General features: G+C 45.7%; 1 protein-coding gene across 6 annotated transcripts in view; it reads left to right on the top strand.

Annotated features, from left to right (window-relative positions):
* The first annotated feature begins 382 nt into the window (after nucleotides 1-382).
* Nucleotides 383-16,931, top strand: part of FAM13C (family with sequence similarity 13 member C) — a 122,927-nt gene continuing 106,378 nt past the window's right edge. For all 6 annotated transcript variants that reach the window (XM_060241090.1, XM_060241089.1, XM_060241088.1 and 3 more), the window contains exon 1: nucleotides 383-474. In XM_060241090.1, the coding sequence (XP_060097073.1) occupies nucleotides 413-474 (62 nt within the window). In that variant the 5' untranslated portion in view covers nucleotides 383-412. The remainder of the gene's footprint in view (nucleotides 475-16,931) is intronic.

Genomic DNA, 16,931 nt, shown 5'->3' with positions numbered 1-16,931 from the left:
CGGTCCCTCGTGCCAAAAAGGTTGGGGACCACTGCTCTAAGGTCCTCTGTTTTTCGGCCAGCAGAGGCAAACCTCCGCTGCCCCTTTTCCTCCCTGGCTTCATGCAAACAGCAATGCCTGCTGGGCGTTGTGGTTTCGGAGCCGGCCTGGATCCCACGGGAGGGGGGGGAGGGGGGGTCCTTCGCCTGTGAGCATGTGCAGAGCAGCCTGCTGGCGAGCACGCAAGCCGGGGAGGGGGGAAAGGAAGAGACGGGGAAGCGAGACTGCCCCGCACGCGTGCACACGCCCCGCCGGAGCATCGGCTCCTCTGCTCTCCCCCTGCACCCTTGCCATGCCGCTCTCGGGGTTGCGATCGCTGAAAAGCAGCCGCCCGGGAGGAGGAGAAGCCCGCCAGCCTCGCTGATCCCCCCCGATGTTGTCTTGCTTCTGCTTCAGCCTCCCGGAGAATTCCTTCCCCAGCCCTGCGCAGCCAGAGTAAGTGGCTTTTGTTGTTTGTTTGTTATTGCGCGCTCCCTTTACTCCGGTAGGGGAATCTGCTTTTGCATTGTGAGCGTTCCAAAGCGGGAAAGAGAGGACGAGCCTTTTTGGCGGTCTTCAGTGCCCTCCCCCCTTGCAAAATTAATAATAAATAGGCAAAACGCGCATCCGTTCTCATGCGCTTGCTTGCAGCCGGGGTTCTACGTGCGGAGGGGATTTAACCGTCCTAGGCGCTGAGAGCATTTGGGTAACACCCCCGCCCCCACCCTCCCAAATTTGCAGCCGAGGGTTGGGGCGGATTGCGGGATTCCCGGCCCTTCGTTTGCTCGGCTTTGCGCCCGTGTAGGGCTGGGAGAGAGAGGGTACATTCACACTACACTAGCGAATGCGTTTTACATCCACATTTTTTACTTTGTAAGAATAGCAAAAATCCCGCTGTAAAACACATGAGTGAGTGTAGTGTGAATGCACCCGGAGAGGCGACGGCCAGGGCGTACCTTGTGAGAAAAGCCCGCGATCCACCTGGTTACTCGCCATCGTAATGAGCAGGGTTTCTTGCAGCAGCAGCAGCACATGCTCCATAGTTACCGCAAGTGTCAGCAGAGAGAGAGAGAGAGAAGGAGGGAGAAAACCCCCGGATCGAAGCATTTTTTTGCGCAAAAATATCGCCGAACTAATAAAACGTGCGTAAATCCCGTTTTTTTCCCTAGCGGTTGATGCACAGACCTTTATTTTATTTTATTTTTAAATCGTGCCTTTCCCCCCAGGTGTAGTCGAGCGTCAGCGTTGGTGGTGTGTGTGTTGAGGCGGGGGGGGGGGGGAGAGATGGGATTGAGGTGTTCTTTCACGGTGTGGTTTTCTTCTTTGCATATTCCTGGATTACTCTGGACGTTTTTAGCTCTCCCGAGCATCTGCTATTCTTGAATAATGTGGTTTTATTTTAGCACCGGGGCGTTCAAGGCTCCAAGGCTCCGTCATATTTTTGGAGTTGGAAAATATGAGGGTCCAGCGAGGTCAGCAAAAAGGGAGAGATTTATAGATTTGGTTTTGTGTGTGTGTGGAGTGCATTTTTCCATTCCAGAAATGGGAATTTACAAAAAAAATAGAAATGGTTTTTGTTTTGTTTTTGTGTATGTGTTTAATTAAAAGGCTTCAGGAGAGATTCCATGGGTATTTTCCCAGGAGTAATACTGTACATCAGGAACAGTGGGTACTAAACTCCTCCCCCGATACCTGCTAAGCCCCACTCACCACACCTGAACCGCCACCTACCCAAAGCTTCCACCTGTTCCACTGATGGGCTTGCCCTGGAATTTTCTTCTACCAGGCTGTGATGACATGCACTAAATAATGTGCTTTCAGTCCGCTTTCCAGCTGAGTGAAGTGGCAGAATCCAGTAGGAAAGTGCACTGAAAGTGCATTATTTAGTGTGTGTGACCACAGCCCAGGATAGTTAAATGGAACTTCTGTGTGAAGAGGTATTATATCTCTGAATGCCATATGTGGGGAACCATTAAAGGGAGTGCTGTTGCCCTGGTGATCTGCCTCCAGAATTTCCAGAGGTATTTGCCCAAGGTTCAGGGTATGTGTTACACGTACCACATGATGGCCATGGGGACTTAGAGCCATACACCTGCTGCGAGTTCTCTGTGGGAACTCAGTCAAGAAGCTTCGCAGCGGCCCAGTATGGATCAGAAACGTGGCACAGGGAGGAAGAGGGGCGCTCCTCATACCTGATCTGAATTGGGCCCCTGTGAAACTTCTGGATCAAGTTCAGGAGTGTCACACTCATTTGTTATGAGGGCCGGATCTGACTTAAATGAGACCTTGTTGGGTCAGGCCATGTTGGGCCGGGCTGGGCCATGTGTGTACCTTATTTAAGATTAGGTAGCAGAGATATAAACTTTATAAAGAACACAAACACAAATATATATTTTTTAAAAACTTGAAACATGCTTAAAATGTTAGCACTCGTTGGTCTTAAAGGTGCTTTCTTTGTATTTCTCCCACGGGATCCAGGGAAATGGCAAAAGAAACTCCTTCCTTCCCTACGGGATTGTGGGGGGGAGCCTCAGTCAATAGAAAGGAGAGAGGCTTGGCTCTGTAGCTCTGCTGTGCAATTGAGAGAGCTCAGAAAAACAAGCTCTGCCTCCCCCCCTTCTTCCCCAAGGGAGGAGCCTCAGCCAATGGAGAAAATAGAGGTTTTGCTCTGAAGCTCCTGTGTGATTGAGCAAGCCTGGCAAAGCAAGCTGTGATGCAGAAGGAAGCAAGAGAGAGGGAGAAGGAAGCAGATGTCAGGATGCCTGGTAGCTTTCATGCTCTCCTGGATGTGTTCCAGGAGCAAATGTCTGGCTATGGTTGGAATCTAGGGTTGCCAAATCATGGGAATTCCTGGAAGTTAATAATGGTGCCTCAGAAGGGAGCACAGTAGGGATGTGATGTCACTGTAGGATTTCCACCTCTGGTGTACATCCTCCAGAGTTGCCATTTCCTCCAGAGGAACTGATTTCTGTAGTCTGTCAGCTGTAATTCCAGGAGAACTCCAGCTCCCACCTGGGGGCTGGTAAGCCTATTGAATTCTGAAAACTAGTCTACTTTTGGGTCTTGAAGGCCTCTGATACTCAAGGCCTTTCTTGCTGCCTCACATGAATCTACAAAACACATTTACCACAACTTTGCCTGATGTGTATAGAAAGTGTTTTCTCTCTTGACAAGTTTGTTTTCCTTCCAGACTCCCTGCTCAAATGTTTCCCCTTCTGTCCATGCCCCTGAAGAAAATAGGAACCCTAATTTTTCTTAGTTGTTTGCCTGCCACCCCTTACCTCACGCAACCTGGTCTTGGGCATTAATGCCTCAGCTCTCTTTCCTCCTCAGAGCCAGTTTGACGTAGTGTGGTTAAGTGCGCGGACTGTTATCTGGGAGAACCAGGTTTGGTTCCCCACTCCTCCACTTGCAGCTGCTGGAATGGTCTTGGGTTCACCATAGCTCTTGCAGAGCTGTCTTTGAAAGGGCAGCTTCTGTGAGAGCTCTCGGCCCCAACTACCTCACAGGGTGTCTTTTGTGGGTGGGAGGAAGGTAAAGGAGATTGTAAGCTGTTCTGGGACTCTGAGATTCAGAGCATAGGGTGGGATATAAATCCACCCGCCTCTTCCTTGCAGAGAGCAAAGGTGGTACAGCTTTTTTACAAAAATTAAAAGATGATAAGTTGGTGGCACCCCACCTGTGCTGTGATGAACCAGCTTGGCCTTAACAGGCCTCTGTGTGATGACTGGGCTTCCTTAAGGTAGCAAACCCTTTAGGAGTGCACCTGTGCTCATATTACCATGACTGATGGCACAGCCACAAAAGCCTAAAGAAACCTGATCTGGCCTTATAAATGCCTGGCTCAGGTATGCTAATGAAACCTCCAAATGATTTATTCAGTTTCAGAGTGTGTACCTTGATTTTGAGGGTGTGTGTATTGGCCATTACAATTGTAGTGTGCCCTGTGTGTAGGCCAAGAGCGTCTCGTTCTTTAGAGTACTGAAGCATTTTCATTTGCTTAGTCAGTTTTAGGACAGCAAGGGAGGACAGTATTCTTCTCTTTGTAGAAGACTAGGTTTTTATACCCCACTTTTCTCTACCTTTTGAGGACTCTCAAAGTGGCTCATATTCGCCTTCCTCTTCTCCCCACAACAGACACCCTGTGAGGTAGGTGGAGGCGGAGAGAGCTCTGAGAGAAGAGGACGACTATAGATTAATATCCCGCCTGCCTCTCTGAATTAGAGTCTCAGAGCAGCTTACAATCTCCTTTATCTTCTTCCCCCACAACAGACACCCTGTGAGGTAGGTGGGGCTGAGAGAGATCTCACAGCAGCTTCCCTTTCAAGGACAACTTTTGTGAGAGCTATGGCTAACCCAAGGCCATTACAGCAGCTGCAAGTGGAGGAGTGGGGAACCAAACCTGGTTCTCCCAGATAACAGTCTGCGCACTTAACCACTACACCAAACTGGCTCTCCTGTGACTGGCCCAAGGTCACCCAGCTGGCTTCATGTGAAGGAGGACGGGGGACTCAAACCTGTTTCTCCAGATTCAACTCTGCCACTCTTAACTGTACACCATGCTTGCTCTGCAGAGTGGTGTCTGAGAGGCGGTGTCTTTCCAAAGCCACCTCATAGTCATTTTCCGGGCAGACAATAAAGTTTGAGTCAGTGGCTTCTTTGTTCCCACATTAATTGATTTGTACCGTTTATTCAGACTGTGATGTTAGCAGAGCAAAGAGGTGGAATGGTTTTTGAGATGATTCCAGGGATCTGTGGTTTCTTGTATCCTTCTGTGTCTGCTTTATAATATTTTTGGGTAATGTCTGCTTCAAAGCGTCACGAAAGATAAAGGGCCGCTGTGAGGAACAAGATGTTTTTAAAACATAAGAGAGTGTGATCCATTATCTAGCTGCACTTAAGGTCTTTAATATTACACACACTTAGTAGGGTGTGAAACCACAATGTATCATTGGCATAGGGCTTCCATTGGGGCTGTGCCACCCCCAAGTAGGCATGTATTACAGTGCATTGGCCAGGTGTATACCCAACATTGTGTCCGTCACTGCCAATGTGCCCATTGATTCTACCAAGTGCTTTTAGAACACGGGTGGCCAAACTGTGGCTCTTTCACACACATTGTGTGGTTCCCAAAGCCCCCACTGCCCCATCAGCCAGCTTGGAGAAGGCATTTCTCTCTTCAAATCAATTCTCCAAGCCAAGCCAGCTGGCAGCTTGGAGAATACGTTTAAAATTAAAGTTGCTTTCTTTCTGCTTCTCCCTCCTCCCTCTCCCCATCTGTTTGCCTGCCTGCCTGCCTCCCTTCTTTCTTTGTGGCTCTCAAACATCTTTCATGTCTTGTGGCTCTCAAATGTCTTACATGTATTCTGTGGCTCTTCTGTTAAGTGTGTTTGGCCACCCCTGTTTTAAAAGGTGGCCTGGACCAGATAAGGTTTTTGCCTAGCAGGTCTTCTGACTGGCAATTGGAGATTTGATTGGCTGGACAGATTTGTAAAAACATTGCTTTGGCAGCAGCTGCCACCACAGCACAAGCATCTTCACTGTGTGACTGAAGGCAAGCCGAGGCTGCCATTTTGTGACTCGCTCCACCTCCTGCAGCAGCCATGTTGCGGCTCCACCCATCATGCTGCGTCAGAATTCCAAAGGTACCTCAAGGCTCCAAAAGGTTGGAGACCCTGACATGGGCTGTTCCATAGAATGGAAGATTACGTGTGCTTCAGGCTGCTTGCCCAGCCGTTGTGGGGCTAGCATAACTTGTGAGCCTGGAAAAGCGAGTAGCTCCCTTTACGTGACTTAAAACATGTTGAATCAAAGTGCCTTGAAGGGAGCAAGCAGGAGTGCACTAGTCATAAGAACATAAGAGAAGCCATATTGGATTAGGCCAATGGCCCATCCAGTCCAACACCCTGTGTCACACAGTGGCCAAAAAACGCAGGTGCCATCAGGAGGTCCATCAGAACACTTGAAGCCCTCCCACTTTTGCCCCCTCAAGCACCAAGAATATAGAGCATCACTGGCTCAGACAGAGAGTTCCAACAATACACTGTGACTAATAGCCACTGATGGACTCCTCATATTTATCCAATCCCCTCTTGAAGCTGTCTATGCTGGCAGCCGCCACCACCTCCTGTGGCAGTGAATTCCCTTTGGGTGAAGAAGAACTTCCTTTTATCCATTCTAACCCGACTGCTCAGCAATTTCATCAAGTGACCATGAGTTCTCGTATTGTGAGAAAGGGAGAAAAGAACTTCTTTCTCTACCTTCTCTATCCTATGCATAATCTTGTAAAGCTCTGTCATGTCAGCCCTCAGCCAACGTTTCTCCAAGCTAAAGAGCCCCAAGTGGTTTAACCTTTCCACGTTTTGTCCATGTGTGATTCCCAGTTTGTGAACATGGTGTATATGCACTTAGGAGAAGTCTCCACCACTGGAAATATACAGTGAAGCAGCATTCTCAAGTCACGAGAGGGAGTCTACACATTTATGCTTTGTTGATAAGCTAGGAATTGATCATAGGTGGGGCCAGTGGTCATTTAGTAGAAAAAGAGGTGCTGGAGCTCATTAGCAGAACTTATTTGCATATGCCACACGTCCCTGACATCACCAGAGGTTATACTAAATTGTATCGGCTCAGCATCTACCTTGAAATGCTTCTTGGATTTGAGTTGTCCTACTAAAACCTTCCTCCCATCGTCCTTTTTAAATTACTTCCTCCTATGTGGCCACAGTGGCATGAGGAAGATTTTCCCATGTTTTGAGGGGGAAAATATTATAAAGTTTGTCAAATCTTCTAGTTCAGCAAAATTCTCATGGGGGGGGGGGGTTGAACAGTGAAGCCCAGAAGCAAGTCTTTGGGGGGGGGAGATAGGAAAGAAAGAGCACAATAAACTTTAGAGGTTCCAGAGCTCCGCTCCTGTGAGCCTCTGCCCCAAATGAGGCTTCACTGGGGATAGCCTTTTGTGCCTGCTTCTTTTGCACGCCCCTTGATTACAGCACCATAAGAACCCCGTGGCGCAGAGTGTTAAAGCTGCACTACTGCAGTCCTAAGCTCTGCTCACAACCTGAGTTCGATTCCTGGCGGAAGCTGGGTTTTCAGGTAGCCGGCTCAGGTTGACTCAGCCTTCCATCCTTCCGAGGTCGGAAAAATGAGTACCCAGCTTGCTGGGGGGAAAGTGTAGATGACTGGGGAAGGCAATGGCAAACCACCCCGCAAAAAGTCTGCCGTGAAAACGTTGTGAAAGCAACGTCACCCCAGAGTTGGAAACGACTGGTGCTTGCACAGGGGATCTTTCCTTTCTTGATTACACCACACAATAGGGGTCAAATGTAGAAGGCTGCTGAGCACTGTGAAAGTGTACTAGAGACATGCGCAGGTATAATGCTCTGTGTAATGACTACTGTGCTGCAGCGTATATGGGTCTGTGTATTGAGGGCCAGCCAGTGCTCAAGAAGGAGGAGATGGCTGGCGGAATGATTCCTCGTGGGGATAGATGGCCCTTTAAGCTCCGCTGAGTCATGTGAGATGTGTTTATGAATGGACATCAGTTGCGCACCAAGGGCAAGTTGTGTGTGTGTGGGGGGTGGTGGTGGTCCGCCTTGGTGCAGCTTGAGGAAGGCCTTTGTTCTGCTGCTACTACTCACCTGAATCTGTTTTCCAGCCAGTATTATATTATTCATTTTATTTCATGATTCTTACTGAAAATAATTTTGTTGGCGGAGCCTAGCCTGATCTCATCAGATCTCAGAAACTAAGCAGGACCAACAGAAATATAAACTTTATAAAGGACACAGACCAACGCAATTTAAAAAAAATAAACCTTAAAATAAATGCTTAGCAGATTAGCACCCTTGCAATATTTTGTATATTTAACAGTTTCTGTCACTGACACCTCTTGCTCTGAATTATTGCATCAAAATCTGGAGACAATGTCTGCGCTGTAGCAATCTCGATTATGCTGTCCAGGTGTTTTTTAGGTGTGTGTCTAAGTTTCAGACCTACTTTTGATTTATTGACATGCATTACAGAAATCTCATGGTCAATGCTTTAAGCCTAAGACCCAGGGGAAAACATGAAATGGATGGGAATTGCGAGCTTTTGTACATAAGTTGCTTCGTGTGCTGGTCAGCCAATGGGGAAGACAGAGGATTTACTCTGTGGCTCCTGTGTGATTGAGCAAGCCTGGCAAAGCAAGCTGTGATGCAGAAGGAAGCAAGAGAGAAAGAGAAGGAAGCAGATGACATTGAGTTCCTCATGGGCTGGATAGGAGCCCTCCGGGAGCCTGATCTGGCCCTCGGGCTGCATGTTTGACACTCCTGCCCTACAGGGTCGCCATTAATCCGCTTTGAGGTGGGCAGGTGTTAAAAAAATTATCCACCCTGGGTGCCAAGTAAGCTAGGTATGCTACTGATGGACATGCTTAGGGGTAGAAAAGTAGCACCTTAAAGATTAACGAAATTTGTGGTAAAATATAAGCTTTTGGAGTCACTGTTCACTTCTTCAAATACAGCTAGAATGTGAGTCCTTAGGATTGTGCTTTAAACCTCCTTGATTTTAGCAGCTCCATCTCTTCCTCTGAAATCAGTGGGATAAAAGTTCTTACCTTTTCTGGATCCCATGTAACACTTTAACATTTTGAACTGCTTACCTAAGACTTTGCATCAGAAACAAAACAACTTTGGCCTGCAGAATTAAAATGAAAAACTCCTTCTACTCCACGTGCATCATGTGTACAGTGGGGCAGCTAATTGGTTTATTAAATTGTCTTTGATTGATGGTAACTCAGTGCTTATCTCTTTCTACTCATTTGTATCTGTTTTTTGTTTTGTGGAGCCACTTTGTTTTTTTAATTAAAACATTTATACTCTGCCTTTCCTTGTGGATCAAGGTGGTTTACAATAATAATTTAAAACATTTTCAGTTAAAAACCAAAATAAGGTCCTCATGTCGCTACAAAGAAAAAAGAGGCAAGGGCAGAGCTATCTACCAAAAATATGTTAATATTTTCCCTTCCAGCATTATAGGTATTTTTCTTCTTCCAGGTTTTTCTAGTTTTTGGTTTAGAAACTAGCAATTGCAAGATGATGGAAATTTTCCCTACATGGATGCGAATAGTACAAATAGTCATCTTTTCAAACCTGGCTTGTGTCTTGACACCATTTCCCCCCTTTGCTCCTTCTACTTCCTCCTTTCTGGATTAGTCACATGGACAACAACCCCAGCGAATCAGGAGCCATGGGAGCAGCAGGGGTGGAATTCTAGCAGGCGCTCCTTTGCATATTAGGCCATACATGCCTTTTGTAGCCAGTCCTCCAAGAGCTTACAAGGCTCTTTTTTGTAAGCTCTTGGAGGATTGGCTACATCAGGGGGTGTGGCCTAATATGCAAAGGAGCTCCTGCTAGAATTCCACCCCTGGCGAGCAGGCTGACTTCATAGCACCATATAGCCAATGAGAGTCGGTTATACGGTGGCACTACTATAGTTGACAGGCTCGCTGAGGGCATTGGGAACAATTTTTTTAGAAGAAGCACCGAGCAAGTTGCTGAAAGTGGGAAGTGTTTTTTGGCACCATTGGAAATGTTTGTGGCGAAAAAAACCCGTGAGTTGGTTTGGAAAAGCGCTAATTCTGGAATTTCAGTTCCGTAGGTTTAAAAGTGTCCCTGCCATGTGGGATGTGTACAAGCGACATGAAGCTATTTTTGAACCCTGGTTTCTGTTGTTGTTGTTGCTGTTCTTGCAATGACAAAGGATTGTGAGTGGGAAAGGCGTTCCAGGCCAGGTTTTCTGTAGAATGAAAACGCTTCCTACGTTTAGCACTCCTGAGCCATGTATGTGACGACATCCATATCATCAGAGCTGCCAACAAGAGTGGCAGAGGGGCTTTAAAAATACATGGCCCTGGCATCTGTGTGATCCAACACTGCCATGAACCTACCCATGATGAAGCTCCCATCTGATGCTTCCTCTTCTCAGCATGGCTTAAGGCCCCGATGTGATGTGTCATGTCTTATCTCTTCTTCTGCTGGTGTTACTGGCATCCTTTGCGTATTTCTTCCTTGCCTTCCTAGGCACAAGGGGAGGGGTGGTGGTTCAGTGGTAGATCATCTGCTTGGTAAGCAGAAGGTCCCAGGTTCAATCTTTGACATCACCTTAAAAGGGTCCAGGCAAATAGTCATGAAAAACCTCAGCTTGAGACCCAGTCTCGTTTCGTTAGATTCGCTTGAGACCCAGTCTGAGCAGACAATACTAACTTTGATGGACCGAGGGTCTGATTCAGTATAAGGCAGCTTCATATGTTCATATATGTTCAAGGCCTTCCTCCTTTCACTCCTGTGCAGCACAAATACATTCTCCTGTTCTGCTCTTGAAGTTACGTGATATTTGAACAAACACGGTCCATGAGGATCCATGAAGCTGTATTATCCTTGGACCAAGCTGCCTTCATTGCTGTGGCAAACGGGAGGGGGGGGGGAGATTTTTAGAGCCATGTTTGGGGAGGGTGGTGTTTGGGGAGGATGTGACATTAATTCTGGGCGATGCTTTAGAAATTTCCCCTCATCTCTGTGGCAAAGATCATGGCAACATGGGGAAATTCCTAGAGTGTCACTACGGAGGCCATTTTCCAGACATGTTTTTCTCCACTTACTCAGTTGCTTGAGGGTAGAGAATTGGGGCTGTGGGTGGGAGGTCAACTTCCCATTGGCAAGCCTACTTGGGTCTGAATTCCTGGTTCAGGCCATGGCTAGTTCTGTAGTCTGAAATACACCTAGCGTTTTACAAACATAGATGCTTCCTTGGCAAGTGCTGGGAATTGGCCCTCTTCACAGTATGAGACTGGTTCAAGTTGATGAAGACGAAACTTCCACACTTTTCGGTTCTGTGCCATGTATAGCTTGAGTAGTAACCACTGTTGTGCAAATTTCATCCTAAATTGTAAGTAAGAAACAACAAAAAGAATTTTAAAAAAAAACCTGTCTAGTTTTCATACTTTGTTAGCAATCAGGATTAAGACATTTCTGTTAATTTTGGCAGTAGTGTTAAATATGTATTTATCTTTGGATTTATATTCTGCCCTCCCTGCTCAGGACAGGTCACAGCAAAAGGAAAAACAACAATAAATACAATTAATAACAGATAAAGATTTAAAACAACCGTCACATAACCGTCACTGGCACCCACCAGTGTCTCCCATTGGGCAGAGCATAACAAACCAATAACAGTGCCCAGCTCAGCAGATGCCAAGATGATTCTTGTGGACCATTTATCCAGATATTGTAGGTAGGGGAAGGCTGAGGTCTTCAAACATCCACCACTTCACCAAAGGCCTGGCAGAACAGCTCTGTCTTGCAGGCCCTGTGGAATTGCACTATATCCCACAGGACCCTGATCTCGAGTGGGAGCAAGTTCCACCATGCTAGGGCCAGAGCGGAAAATGCCCTGGTCCTAGTTGAGGCTAAGTGGACATCTTTTGGGCTGGGGACTACCAGCAGATGTTGTTCCAGGGCCTAAATATGCAGCTTAGATTTCTGCCGTTTGTGGTACCTGTGACTGCCTTTTGAAAACAAATCAGAAATTACATCTGGTTCGAAACACAGCCATTAGGCTGCTGAGTGGTACGCCCTAATTGAAACCGTCTTCACTGGCATTAAAAGCTCTTTAACGATTTCCAGTTTGTCTCTGGGCATCATTCAAAGTTCTGTTTTTGACCTTTAAAGCTTTAGCTGGTTTGAGACGATCACCTTCTCCCATGTGAGCTTGCCCTTCAGCTGAGATCCCCCAATGAGGTCTTTTGATGTCTCAGTTATGGAATGTCCTTCCAGAGAATTTACGTAGGGCCTACTTGGTTTGTATTTAGGCACTGAGGTCAAGCCTGTTCTATTCTCTTGAGCTTTTAATAACTGACCTGATTTGCTTTATGAGCAGCTGCCTTCTTAATGTAATTGATAGTTGATTTTTAAAGATGTTATACAAAGTACTATTATCGGTATCTTCTTTGCCTTCTGCAATGGGGGCCGTCCAGAGGTAAGACAGAGGTTTCTGTGTATTTGAGAAACATCACAGGTTTGTGGAAATAGACAACTTTTGTAAGATTTTTTTTTTTAGAATGGCTTGATGAAAATGTAATTTCCCCTAATCTCTGTGGCAAAGACCATGGCAACGTGGGGAAATTCCTGGAGTGTCACTGCGGAGGCCATTTTCCAGGCATTTTTTGCTGCTCCTTGCTTTTAACGAAGAAATGCTGAGCCCTCTTGAAAGCAGTTGAGTATCTTTTGAAGAGAATGAGGAGACAGAGGGGGAATGGAGAAATTAGCATGCCCACAAGAATTTATACTGAACGGAGAGACTTGTGTTTGGGGGGATTTTCCAAATGTTTATCTGCCCTCCCCCCGTTCCTCACAGTTCCCCAAATTGTTCACTCCAGTAGCAGACTTTATTGTTCAATGCAATATTGAGCATTGTGCAATGTTAAATGTTGTGCTGCAAAATTAGACCACAGTCAGATGAAGGATTTCAACATAGTGGTGGGACTCTTTAGTTATGCTGAGAAAACAGGGGTCGTTTTGTAGAAAAATAGGTGGTGGAGCTCATCCAGGGATTGTTATGCAGTTGCACTTACTCTTCAATGGAAAAGGTGGGAAGGAGGAGGGGAACCATCAGAAAGGTTCAGGAGCTGTGCTCCTGTGAGCTCCTGCTGAATTCAAGGCCTGAGGGAAAATAATAGTTTGTTATTTTTTTTTTTTAAGCAGTGACCTCATCATCCCATTTTCTTGTGTGTGCTGTTGAGGACTGAGCATTCTTGTTGCTTTCTAGGTGTTGAATATTGAGGGCTGTAGAGAAATATATTTTATTTTGAGATTTGAGCTCTTCACAAATCCTGATCCTGGTTTTAAAAGTTTCGTTCTCCCTCTGAGGCGGAGGCCATCTTGTGTGAGGGACTGCATCTATGATAGGCTCTGCCTTATTGTTTTGTGGTGTGAGGACTATTTTCGTGTGTCTTTTATTCTCACGGAAATAGTTCTCACACCACGAAACAATAAGGCAGAGCCTATTGTATATGCAGCCCCTCACACAAGATGGCTCCTGACCTCAGAGGAGAAGGACCCCTCACGGTGAGTGTCCAAGGGTCGTTCTCTCAGCAGAACACAGGCAGAAAGGAGATGGTCAGATGTTACAAAGCATTGCCTATTCTGCAAATGGTTCTAGTGACTACTCAGAGCTTTACAATTGGAAATGGATATCTTCGCCAGAGACTAGTTCACAAATGGCTAATTTATACGTTGGCTGGAATCTGGTATTCAGAAGGTGACGGAGGCTCAGAATGCAGGAGACTAGATAGGATGTTCCTTGTGACGATAGGAAGGATAGATTTGACCCAAGGGTCTGGGCAAACAGAAGAGAAAATCTTTTAGCACAAAGCGAGACTGGTCCGTTTTGGTGGATTTCATCTGGAAGAAAAAACTCTCATTCAGGCTCTTTCGTGATGGCCATGGTTGTCCCCTCCCAATCTTCAGCTTTCCCTCCTTCTCTCTCCCCAGGAAAATCCAGCCAAATTGTGTAAATTTTACAGTAGGAAAGTCACCTGGATGACTAATCTACTGCCCACCTCTGGGCCCGGGTGAGTCACGTGGCAGCACGTCACTTGGTGACCACTGCTGGGACTTGCACAAGCTCAGTGGGCATTTGTTTCTTAAAGGGACTGAAGTTGTTTCTGTTATTTTGGGGAGTTTAAATTCCCAGAGTTCAAATGTTTTTAAAAAAGAGTTCAGATGTTTCTGCAAACCTGGGGCTTCCCTTAAGTTTGTAGAGAAATTCTCCATGCCTGTTTCATGTTCCATTGGGTGGAGTTTTTGATCCACACTTTAAGGCCAGACTCAGAATGAGAGATAGATGTGGTAATTTTGCTAAATAAGGCAGATGTCGTTGATAACTGATAAGTTGATCAGACTGTAGGCTGGGAATTAGCTCTTCCAGATACTAGTGTGAAGCAATGCAATGCAAAGCTTGACAGAGAGGGATATAATGTACAGAATTATTAATCTGGATGGTTTAAATGGAAGACCACAGAAACCTTTAGTATGCTTTACTTCTTCTATCTACTAGGATCGTACTAAAGAACATCCTTATTTTGTAGTAATTGTTTAATCACATGAAATATTATTCTTGCCTTTCTCTCTTAAGATAGTCCAAATGTTTAGTTTCGGAAATGTCTATACTTGTTGTCATTTCACTTAATTTTTATAGCTGGGATCAGCAACCTTTTATATTTCAAGAGCCAGTGGTGTCAAAATTCAGAGCGGGAGCCCTTGGCATAACTGAAAATATACAACAGTATTATTACTCCAGGTGGGCAGCTGGGTTGGTCTGAAGCAGTAGAGCAAAGCAGGACTCAAGTGGCACCTTTAAGTCCAACAAAGTTTTATTCAGAATGTAAACTTTTGTGTTCTAGAAGCCCACTTCATCATACAACAGGATGGAATGGCAAGCAGCCCTAAATATAGAGAAAGCAAGCAGTGAATTAGTATACAAAATCATGGCAATGGGTTTTTTAAAGCAGATTAAAAGAATCAAAGGGTCTGGTGATTGCTAGCTTGGGTTGACTGGGCTAAACCAAGAAAAACAAGGCGATATATGTCAGAATAGCAGATTGATGTCTTATGTCATTAGGTATCCTGTGACCTGCAATAAAGAGAAGTCTGTTGTAATGTTAGCTCTGGGTTAAAAAGAGGGCATAAGTTCGTTCTAGTTTGCCATTAGAAAAAAAGAATACATTAAAATCTAGTGGAAGATGGGTTAGTATATTATTACTCATAATTGACAAGTTGATTACTAATTTATAAAATTTCCGCTGCCAAACAATGGTGAGGCTTTTATTCCAAAGGGGTACACATGAGTTCTCACAATGAGTAATAAATATACAGAGGACAGGTGTGCCTTGCCGAACTGTTTTAGTACACTGGCATAAATCTGTGCAAGGTTTGCCTTGGGTTATTTACTGTTCACTTCTGTCATTTCCCTTTCTGTAAAGCTTCTTTAAGAAACCTCTTCTGTATGCCCTAACTTAAATATTTCATTTTCTTTTCTAAAGAGTCCTGTTTGCCTCTGGAACCGCATGTTGCAGAACACTGTTTCATAGCCACATTGTGGAACTTTTCTCTCCAAAATGAGTATTTCTCCTGTCAGCTTTTGAATTTAAGAATAGTACTTGGGAAGTTGAAGGTTCCTGTCGCAGCCTATATTGTAGAGTTTTACTGGCCCAACCTTCTATATCCACTGCTTTCGGTGGATTTAGAGAGGTCTAACTTTACTTAGGGTCAGAACAAACTTAGAGTCCAGTGGCCCCTTTAAGACCAACAAAGTTTTATTTGTGTGAGCTTTTGTGTGCAAGCACGCTTCATTGGACAATGAAATGGAATTAGGAAAGGCAGTCATACATATAGAGGGTGGGTAGTATATTAGCAAAGCTCACACCTTGAATAAAGCATTGTTGGTCTTAAAGGGGCCACTGGATTCTAAGTTTCTTCTGTTGCTTCAAAAAGGGGCCACTGGACTCTGTTTGTTCTGTTGCTTCAAAACAACACGGCCGTCCACTATGATTTACGTAGGGTCAGCACTGCAGTAAAGAGATGCATACAGAAGAAGATGATGATATTGGATTTATATCCCGCCCTCCGTTCTGAATCTGAGTGGTCACCATCTCCTTTACCTTCCTCCCCCACAACAAACACCCTGTGAGGGAGGTGAGGCTGGGAGAGCTCTTACAAGCAGCTACCCTTTCAAGGACAGCTCTGCAAGGGCTACGGCTGACCCAAGGCCATTCCAGCAGCTGCAAGTGGAGGAGTGGGGGATCAACCCGGTTCTCCCAGATAAGAGTGTGCACAGTTAACGACTGCACCAAACTGGCTCCAAGAATGCACTTCCTATTACCATGGAGCAATTTTTAAAGCCATCCCTTTTATATCATTTCAGAAGGTAGTGGTTTTGATCTGATTCAAGTCCAGTAGCACCTTCTACCCAACAAGTAGAAACTTTCTGATGAAGAGAGCTTTGACTCTTTAAAGCAGGGGTGTCAAACTCATTTGTTATGAGGGCCGAATCTGACCTAAATGAGATCTTGCCAGGCTGGGCCAGGCCACGTTGGGCTGGGCCATGTCGGATGGGACCATGTGTGTACCTATTTAAGATTAAGTAGCAGAGATATAAACTTTTTACAGGACTTAGACAAACACGACTAAAGATTTATTTATTTTTAAACAAACTCTTAAAATAAAACACGCATAAAACATTAGCACTTGTTGGTCTTAAAGGTGCTTTCTTTGTATTTCTCCCATCATGGGATCCAGGGAACTAGGCAAAGGAAGCTCTGGCTCTTTCCTTCCTTCCCCAGGGGACCAGGAGGGAGAGGAGCCTCAACCAATAGAAAATAGAGGATTTGCTCTGTAGCTCCTATGCAACTGAGCAAGCCTGGCAAAGCAAGCTGAGATGCAGAAGGAAGCAAGAGAGGGGGAGAAGGAAGCAGACAAGAACCAGTTGCTTGGCGGCCTGATAGGAGCCCTCCAGGGGCCTGATTCGCCCCCCAGGCCACATGTTTGACACCCCTGCTCTAAAGTTTGTATCCCCCAAAATCTTGGTCTTGAAAGTGCCCCTGGACTCGACTCCTGCTGGCCTTTTATATTGGTGATTAGGCATTCGAAGTCAAGGATGGTCACTTCTGTGTCTTGCTCAGGTTCCACGTGTTCCTTTAGGTCGGACTTCTGCCACCAAAGGTCCTGCAAGGTTGTGACTACTTGTGTGCGGCTGCTTCAGAAATATTCCGAGCATCAAACTCCAGGGTGGTTTCATATATTACAGGCAAGCCGGGGGAGAGGAAGTGTGAGTGAGTCATGCTTCTTTTTTCACACTTCCTGTGTAAGGCGAGA

Source organism: Heteronotia binoei, chromosome 6, assembly GCF_032191835.1.
Source record: "Heteronotia binoei isolate CCM8104 ecotype False Entrance Well chromosome 6, APGP_CSIRO_Hbin_v1, whole genome shotgun sequence".
In the NCBI taxonomy this organism is placed as follows: domain Eukaryota; kingdom Metazoa; phylum Chordata; class Lepidosauria; order Squamata; family Gekkonidae; genus Heteronotia; species Heteronotia binoei.
Note: the sequence above shows the minus strand (reverse complement) of the source record. Positions and strands in the feature narration are given on the sequence as shown.